This window comes from Zootoca vivipara, chromosome 8 (genome assembly GCF_965207765.1).
Source record: "Zootoca vivipara chromosome 8, rZooViv2.hap1.1, whole genome shotgun sequence".
In the NCBI taxonomy this organism is placed as follows: Eukaryota; Metazoa; Chordata; class Lepidosauria; order Squamata; family Lacertidae; genus Zootoca; species Zootoca vivipara.
The window spans coordinates 81,214,019-81,223,733 of NC_142591.1; the positions used below are offsets into that span (position 1 = coordinate 81,214,019).

General features: G+C 45.4%; 1 protein-coding gene across 1 annotated transcript; it reads left to right on the top strand.

The window, feature by feature from the left end:
- Positions 1-353: 353 nt before the first annotated feature.
- LOC118089671 (mas-related G protein-coupled receptor member X4-like) lies at positions 354-1,319 on the top strand. The gene has a single exon (XM_088676418.1). It carries the CDS (start codon positions 354-356, stop codon positions 1,317-1,319), a length of 966 nt encoding a protein of 321 aa, XP_088532544.1.
- Positions 1,320-9,715: the final 8,396 nt, after the last annotated feature.

Consider the following 9,715-nt stretch of genomic DNA (forward strand, 5'->3'; position numbering starts at 1 on the left):
TTGAGTTCCATCAGTTGAATAGTCCTATGGGTAGAATTACTCTCTAAATGAAAGGAGCTGTATTTTCATTTCTATTGTTTCAAAATTTTTGTGCTTCCTTCTGCAATCGCTCTGCACCTGAGAAATTTTCTCTGGAGCAGTGTAGTATGAATATGAACTGATCTGAAAATAACATGGACCTGAAATAATCTAAATGGCTTCTAAAGTTGATCAAGAGCAGGGAGCAAAGAAGACCCAGCTGAGAACTTGAGCAGCATCATTATGCATTTAGCCCCAAATCAAGAAACAAATCCAACTCTTCTCTTTTCTTCTAGGATACACCAGAAGGAATATCAAAGCAGAAACTGATCAGGATGGCAAATTTCTGCCGGTCACTCCTGTCACCGCTGGATGCTGGAAAAGAACACAATGGAACGCAAAGTATCCCAACGAATAACAGCTATGATCCAAGGAGCTGTGCCGATAGTTCTTTAGAAATGTTTTTCATGATCACCTTCACTTTGCTTCTCTGCCTTTTTGGATTTGTGGGAAATGGGACAGTCATCTGGCTTCTGGCATTCCGCATCAAGAGGAATCACTTCAGCACCTACATCCTGAACCTCGCCATTGCTGACTTTGGCGTACTCACTGCTGTAGTTGCTATTGATTTGAATTGGATTGTATGTAAGTCACATTACTTGGATTTCGAGCTTCTAAGGTCGTTGTTTTACACTGTCTTCCTATTCACATACAGTGCTAGCCAGCTTCTACTGACGGTTATCAGCACTGGCAGGTTCGTGTGCATCTTTTTCCCAATTTGGTATCGCTTCCATAAGCACATACACCTGTCCGTCATCGTGTGCGCCGCAATATGGATCCTTGCCTTCGTGTCTTCTGGAATTCATATCACGCTCTTGCTAACTGGGAAATATTGTTCTCTAAGCTCCTACCAGTTTCTTGCCATTGCCCTGCTCTGCACCCTGTTAATGTCCTTCTCCACCGTAACCCTTTCCATGAAGGTCTACTTAAAACCACATGAGCGTAAGCGGGGGAAGCTTATAATGGCCATCTTGCTTACACTCCTCTTCTTTCTCCTCCTTGCTATCCCAATGGATGCTGTTCAGTACCTGGCCTTGTTTCATAAAAATCCCTACCTCCTAGAATATGCGTTCATATGTGCCTCTCTTAACAGCACCGTTAATCCTGCGATTTATTTCCTGGTAGGGAGGAAGAAGAGTCATCAATCCCGGGAGAGAATTAAGAGTATACTTGAGAATGTTTTAAAGGAGGAGGGAGACAGCAAAGGGGAATTGGAGTTCCCCAGTCAAAATAAATATTGAAGCCTCCATAGAAGCTTAAGCTGTCTACTACTACTACTACTGTTGTTGTTGTTGTTGTTGTTGTTGTTGTTGTTGTTGTTGTTGAGCCTACCCCCAGTCTGTGCCATCTATCTGGTGATATGGAAGTTGTAGTCTAAGTGGCAGAAGATTTTCCTAGTTGTTGTTGTAATTGGCGTAGGCAGAGGGGGCAAGAGGGGGTAGTTCCCCCCCCCTAGAAGCAGGGCCGCTGGCCAGCCTGCCCCGCTGCCCGCCGCTGCCCGGTGCCGTCTCCCTTTTCCCTGGCTGGCTGTGGGGCGGGTGGAGGGAAAGCCCCAGAGCCGCGCAAAGCATTTGGCTGGCTTTCCCTCCGCCCGCCCCACAGCCAGCCAGGGAGAAGGGAGACGTCCCTTCTAGCCGGCTGGCTGTGGGGCTGGTGGAGGGAAAGCCAGCCAAACGCTTTGTGTGGCTCTGGGGCTTTCCCTCCACCCACCACACAGCCAGCCAGCTAGAAGGGACGTCTCCCTTCTCCCTTGCTGGCTGTGGGGCGGGTGGAGGGAAAGCCAGCTTTCCCTCCACCCGCCCCGGCAATCGCGGAGGGGGAGGAGGGGATCGGAGCAGCCCAATTTCGGGCTGATCCTGGCGCCCCCTCACCCCTGCCGATCGCGGAGGGGGTCAGAGCAGCCCAAGTTCAGGCTGATCCTGGTGCCCCCTCGCCCCTGCCGGTCAATGAGGGAGTCGGAGCAGCCCGATTTCGGGCTGATCCTGGCGCCCCCTCGCCCCTGAACGACCATGGCTTTCCTTGCCCCACTGTGGCCCCTCACCCGTGCCTTGGCCCCGCCCCTTGCCCCCATTTTGATCCTGGCTATGCCCCTGGTTGTTGTTGTTCTAAAAAATACATGTACAGATTATTTAAAGTTACCAAACATTTATTCATATCTAATAATATATTGCTTGCTTTTGAAGAGGGACGATTCTAATGCTACAGACTCTGAACTCGGCAGCACAGAGTTAGCTCACTGTAGGTGTTCATTCCTTTCCTGCAACATTGAAAATATACCCTAGGCAGGGCCATCTTAAGCATATCCAGCGCCGTGGTGCAAAGATCCCCCTGGCGCCCCACCCCCATCCCTGTTTACCAGAGTTGTTGACCTTTTCCCAAGCCTCTGTGGTGATCGCTCTCCTCCCGCGGAGGCTTGGGAAGGAAGCTGCACTGCCCTCGGGCAGGAGATATAGAAGCATGATAAGCCGCACCAACAGGTTAAAGAACAGTATCTACCCATGGGCCGTGAGGCTGCAGAATGGAAGACAGCAACATTGCAGCTGATGTTTGGGGTTGGTGGTCATACGACAGCACACAGAGTGTAACAAGGACTGAGAGATTGGGGGGAGGGGCTCGTTTAATCTCACTGTAAACAAGTGGTACAGTGACAATAAACTATTTCTATTCTATTTCTATTCTATTCCATCCTAAGCGTCTGCGGAGATCGCTTTCCTCCCGCGGAGGCTTGGGAAGGAAACAGCATGCCCGCCAGCCATAAGGTTGGCGGGGCGCAGTTGGCAGGCATGCAGGAGGGAAAGGGGAGGTCGCCGGCAAAGCTGCACAGCTCCCCCTCTCGCTGGGGTGCCCCTGAGAGGCCAGCGCCCTGGCGCAACGTGCCAGTAAGCCCAATGGGAAAGACGGCTCTAACCCTAGGGGCTCATACTGGTATGGGCTCAAACTTTAAGTATGGCTGCCCGTGAGCACCTTTCATATTATACGCTGTGTGTGCAAGCACACTTGTGCAGTTATATATGAAGCTAAGAGCATATAAAGTGATGCTGTGCATGGAATTCAGGGAAAAAAACCACAATGTTTGTGTGCATCTTCCACAGACTTTTGCTTGGTCTGTTTTTCTATTTTGGAGGTAGCTACAAGCTGCCCCTTGCACTGAGTGTTTGAGGTGAGGACTTGGATTATGGAAAGGTGTGTGTGTGTGTGTGTACATGTGCGCTCAGTGAATGGTCACAGAAATCAGACAGCGAGAAATATTCAAACATACATATGGTAAATTACAGGCCTTCAAAGTAGACCCCTCTGATACAGGGCACCACTGACAACATTCTTAGAACTGTTGGAAGCTTCTGGAGAAGTCCTATTTTCGTACTGCTTTCAGTTCCCTCATCACAGCAGCTTGGACATGTGAAATGTTGGAAAATCTGTGCCCTTTCAGTGCATATTTCAGTTTTGGAGAAATAAAGAAATCTGGTGTGACCAGATCGGGAGAATATGGAGGTGGGACAACTCAGTAACCTCAGTAATGATTTCACAGGGAATATGCAATTCTTCTGCCATATTTCGGATGGACAAACGCCGATCCCGCATCAATAACTCATGGACTCTGTCAACAATTGCAGTGGTTTTGCTCGTCGACGATCTGCCAGACTGAGGGTCATCTTTGATGGTTTCCCACCCTTCACGGAAATGCTAAAAACCACTCATACACTGTCTTTCGAGTTACAGCTTCATCTCTGTACACAATTGTGAGCATTTTGTGGGTTTCCGATGCCGATTGTATGTTCAAATATTTCTTGCTGCCCAATTTATGTGACCATTCACTGAATTGTCCAGTCATACCTTGTGTGTGTACACACACACACACACACACCTGCCTGGACACCTGGTACATCCCTTTGATGCATTGACACCTTTCCCTCTCCTCCATTGACTGTGTAAAATTCTCTTTTAGTGCACTACTTTGTTCCAATATCAAATGTTCCCACCCAGTCACATTGAGAGTTGAGCAGATTGCAAAAGAACTCCAATTCCCCCTAAAATCACTGATTGCTACCTTAGTCGGCAATAAAGTGACATATTATTTCCCTTCTATGAGGCTGGCAAGCTGAAAAAGCCAGGATAGCAAGCAAACAAAATCTACAGTGCCTCTTGCAACAAATTTGGCAGATATCACTTCATATTCCATTGATGATTGCAGCATTTTCTCTTCAGGACTCCCCACCGCAGTCCCATTCCACATACAACAAACACCATTGCTGCTTTTCCCACACCACATCTGAAGACTGCTGATCAGTGCCTACTCACAGGTGTGAAAATCTGCTGGCGAAATTTTCTGGACTCCGAGCTCAGAGATGAATGTTAATGACTCGGTAATGGTTGCCTCAAAAGCTTCTAGCCATGTGTTCCACCCTTCATAATTGTAGGCAGTATGTCTCTGAATGCCAGTGGCTAGGAATCTCATATGAGGCAAGAGTTTTTGCAGTTGGATTCTGCTTGAAGGCTTCCGTAGGTACTTACCTGACTACTTTGATAGCAAGATGCTGGGTGCGATGAGCCTCTGTCCAGATCTTCTGTATGCATGTTTTCTGAAATTTTATCTTTTATAATTTTAAACTGCATTTTCATAATTCATCTTTTCTGGCAACAATAAAGGCAAAGAAGTTGGTAGATTCCCCCCTAAAATAAAACCTCCGTTTCTTACAAAATTAAATTGTTCAGGCAATACCATGTTTCACCCTGTTGTAGTTTCATGGCAAAACTGTACTTGTTTCTCAGCTTGGCCTCAAAGCAGTTTCCACCAAATATCTGATAGTAGCTTTCTGCATTAATATCTAAGAACTGGTATATCAACAATGCTGTGAATATGTCCAAAAGTTTTGTTTAAATCTGCAAATAATTTAAGGCAGAAGTTGACTGTTTTAGAGACACGATTATTGACCTGTGTACATGTAGATAATTGCAGAATTCTTCAGGCAAGAAATGAGCCCCGCAGACACTATAATGAACTTTAAAAAATGTTGAAATATACATTTATATAAAAAACAACCCCAGAAGCCTTCTTATTAGGTATTGCAGTTAGAGAAATATATAAGAAAGATAAAACATTGTTTTTATATGCAACAACTGCAGCAAGAATATTATCAGCACAAAGATGGAAACAAGACGAGGTACCAATGAATGAAGAGGCATTTTTCAATGGGAAAATGGTGACTTAAAACAAGAGTGGACATTTGAGTAAAGCAGGGATGGAGAGAACTGAGAGGGGGGGATGGCAATTTTAAATAAAGCAGTGGTTTGAGTTAAATACCTTCAAGCAATGGTATATTTGAGGATGCTGCATCCTTGGGGGAATCTGATATGAGGAAAGTGGAGGCTGTAAACAATGGCAGAGTTTTGAGTGGTTAGCGGGGGTTACATGTGGGAGTGGGGGGGGGAAATCTACAGGAAATCGCCACTTTCCAGCAGAAACCTCTCATGCCTCTTATGTTACTGTACCCATTGACTGCAATAATCCCTGTGTTTTTGTACTTTTTTCTATATACATTATTATGTTAAATGAGTTGAGCATAGAAAGATAGAAGCATACTAAGCTATTAATCAATTAATGAATATCACTCAATCAAGTCACAGAGTTGTTGCTGCTTCCCGCTTCCCGGTGACTAGGAAACCAGCGTTTATCCAGCGTACTTATCCAGCGTACTTTCTACAGCAGTGAGACTTAAGGCAACAACGACCTCCTCCTAATTTTGATGATGGCTATCTAGAGATGCGGGTGGTGCTGTGGGTTAAACCGCAGAGCCTAGGGCTTGCCGATCAGAAGGTTGCCGCTTCCTCACGACGGGGTGAGCTCCTGTTGTTTGGTCCCAGCTCCTGCCAACCTAGCAGTTTGAAAGCACGTCAAAGTACAAGTAGATAAATAGGTACCGCTCCAGCGGGAAGGTAAGGACCATTACACTCAATAAAGTGTAGTGGCGTTTGCGGACAGGCCTGAGAGAAATCTGGGAGGGGGTGGGTTAAAATGTTAAGCTGAGTCACGGGGCGTGCCTTGAGTTTGATTGACAGGCACTTCTAACTTAATGATCGCTCACTTTCGTTTCTGCCCAGTCCGATTGAGAAGCTTCGAATCCCCACCCACCCGCCGCTGATTTTAGGCCTTAGCCGACACTGCTTGCCCGATTAGCGGGGCTCGCTGTATTCAGGAGTTCAGTAGGAATTTTTCCACTTGGCTGATTGGCTGTTGCCATGTGGTTTTCGCCTACTGACGAGCAATATGTCACAACTTGTTAGGTTGGCCGTTAGGCTTTGGTTAAATGGTTTTGGAGGGGCATGGCCTATAGGCCTATCCCCCAATTATTGGCTCCTTATAGAAGTATTCTGTTAAAGGAATCCTGGGGCTCAGGGACTCTAGTCCATCATCCGGCCTTAAGCAAGGATGGTGTGTCCATTACAGAGCCGAGCCTCGGGGAACACTCCTTGGGGGAAGGAGAGTACTGGGAAACCGTACCTCCAATCCCTTGGGGTGTTTACTTGACTTACCAACCACAAGGTAAGTCGGAGTTGGTCCTGACCCAAATGGTCAGATGGAATTGGTCCTGCTTAACTGAGCAGATGGTATGGTCCTGACCCAGTGGTCAGATGGAAATGGTCCTGTCCCTTAGGGTGGACAGAAGGATTAACCAAAGCCTAAGCCAACACTCGAAATTAATTTGTATTTTAAATAAAGTTGTGGCCAAAAAGTTAATGCCAAAAACCAAACCATAATTATTGTGTCCGTTGTGAGTTATTGGGATTTCTTGGGGCCTTGTTACGCAAACAGCATTTCCGCGTGCTCCTCTGGTTTGCCAGAAGTGGCTTTGTGATGCTGGCCACGTGACCTGGAAGCTGTACGCTGGCTCCCTTGGCCAATTACGTGAGATGAGCGCCGCAACCCTAGAGTCGGTCACGACCGGACCTAATGGTAAGGGATCCCTTTACCTTTACCTATCTTGATCACCAGTAAAGAAACAGTTTCTTCTTGTCACAAGCTGTTGGCAAACTGATTAAGCGCAGACAAAGAGAAGAGGATAATTTACAGGACATCTTGAATTCAGCTTGGTTAGTCTTACAAGTTTTCCTTGTGACTTGGGGATTGCACTGATTCCTACAAATCCTTTGATTGCCTACTTTCCCCAGCACAGAATTCTGTTCCTCCTGCTTCCTCCCGCTCATGATATCTGAGCCACAGATTATCACAGGTATGTGAACATACTTCACCTGGAAAGGTAGCAGGAGAGCCATTCCTCAGTGGGATAATTAGCAAGCATTTTGCACACTGACATGAACAGAGTTATAGGGATCCCAGGTGGCAGGCTTGGAAAGAATGAGTTCTGGATATCTCAGTGCCAGTGGCCTTAGTAGCTGAAGGTCTAACACTAGGATTTTGAATGTCCCTTCAAAGACCCTTCTGATGTTTGTCCTAAATCAACAGTAAACAGCAGCTTTTCTTGGGAAAAAGCAATGGAACAAAAGAATAACCTCTCATATCGTTGCATAGAAATCACAGTTCAATGTATGTTATAGAGTTATACTTAGAATCTGAGGCTGTGTGGTTTGCAAGAAGAAGATTACAGATTCAGTCTCTGCCAGGTAGGGCTAATTCATGTCCTTTTAAAATGGTCATATCCACTAGTTGGTGTTCCAATTAGTCATGGGAAGGTTTCTTTTCCCCCCAGCCTAGATTCTTCAGCAATCTCCTGTGTGTTCAGGAAATGAACTTATTTTAAAAAATTCAAAAAAGAAATCGCTTATCAAATTTTCCAGAGACATATGCACTTTATGCTTGCAGGTGTTTTGAGGACTCTTGCTCATCTGCAGAGCTTTGACTTAACATGCAGAATGTGCTGGATTCACTCAGTGGCAGCTCCAGGTAGAGACAGGAATGATTCCTGCCTGTATCCCTGATGGTCAGTGTCAGCAATCTGAGCTGCGTAGAATAATGGTCTTGCCTTGTACAAGGCAGTTTTCTATGTTTATTTATTCTGAGTTTTGAACGTGTGCATGGCTTGAGTAATTGATGTGTGTGTGGTTGGGCTGGATACCAACACAGACTGAAGGAGAGATGGAGACAAAGGAGTCCAGAAGCTTCACCATAAAGGTTGCCTTTGAGGAGGAGCATGAAGGAAAAGAAATATGTGAGGATGCCAAAGAGAAGGAGAAAAAAGCAAAAAGATAGGATGTGATGTGTTAATGCTGGTGCAAGACATTTTGCTGCCTGAAGCAGAGGACCAAATGTCACTCACAAACTCTTGCTGCACCTTTTCCTGCGTTCATCCTTCCCATTCACCCCAGTTCTGCCACGAGAAGTGCCTTCCTTACCTTTCTGCACTCTCTCCTGCCGTCCCTGTCGTGCTTAGAATTTTTGTAGCTTCCAGCTGGGAGCAAAGAGCCTTGAGAGATTTCAAGCATCCTACTTTTATCCAAACAGAATTCTCTGCTTAAAAGTAGGAGTAGATTGGCTGTATGTATTTCCTTCTAGGAGGTTTCCCAGAAAAGAATGAGGTCCTTTACCTTTACCTTTACCTTTACCTTTACCTTAGGGATCCCAGGTGGCAGGCTTGGAAAGAATGAGTTCAGGATATCTCAGTGCCTGGTGGCCTTAGTAGCTTAAGGTCTAACACTAGGATTTTGAATGTCCCTTCAAAGACCCTTCTGATCTTTGTCCTAAATCAACAGTAAACAGCAGCTTTTCTTGGGAAAAAGCAATGGAACAAAAGAATAACCTCTCATATCGTTGCATAGAAATCATAGTTCAACGTATGTTATAGAGTTATACTTAGAATCTGAGGCTGAGTGGTTTCTATGCAGAAGATTACAGATTCAGTCTCTGCCAGGTAGGGCTAATTCATGTCCTTTTAAAATGTTCATATCCACTAGTTGGTGTTTCAATTCGTCATGGGAAGGTTTCTTTCTTTTTTCAGCCTAGGTACTTCAGCAATCTCCTATGTGTTCAGGAAATGAACTTATTTTAAAAAATTCAAAAAAGAAATCGCTTATCAAAGTTTCCAGAGACATATACACTTTATGCTTGCAGGTGTTTTGAGGACTCTTGCTCATATGCGGAGCTTTGACTTAGCATGCAGAATGTGCTGGATTCACTCAGTGGCAGCTCCAGGTAGGGACAGGAATGATTCCTGCCTATATCCCTGCTGGTGGTCAGTGTCAGCAATCTGTGCTACATAGAATAACTGTTTTGCCTTGTACAAGGCAGTTTTCTATGTTTATTTATTCAGAGTTTTGAATGTATGCGTGGCTTGAGTAATTAATATGTGTATGGTTCGGCTCAATACCAACACAGACTGAAGGAGGGATGAATATAAATGAGTCCAGATGCCAAAGAGACGGAGAAAAAGGCAAAAAGAAAGGATGTGATGTGTTAATGCTGGTGCAAGACATTTTGCTTGCTGAAGCAGAGGACCAAATGTCAACCACAAACTCTTGTTGCACCTTTTCCAGTCTTCGTCCTTTCCATTCACCCCCATTCTGCCATGAGAAGTGCCTTCCTTACCTTTCTGCACTCTCTCCTGCCGTGCATAGAATTTTTGTAGCTTGCATCTGGAAGCAAAGAGGCTTGAGAGATTTCAAGCATCCTACTTTTATCCAAACG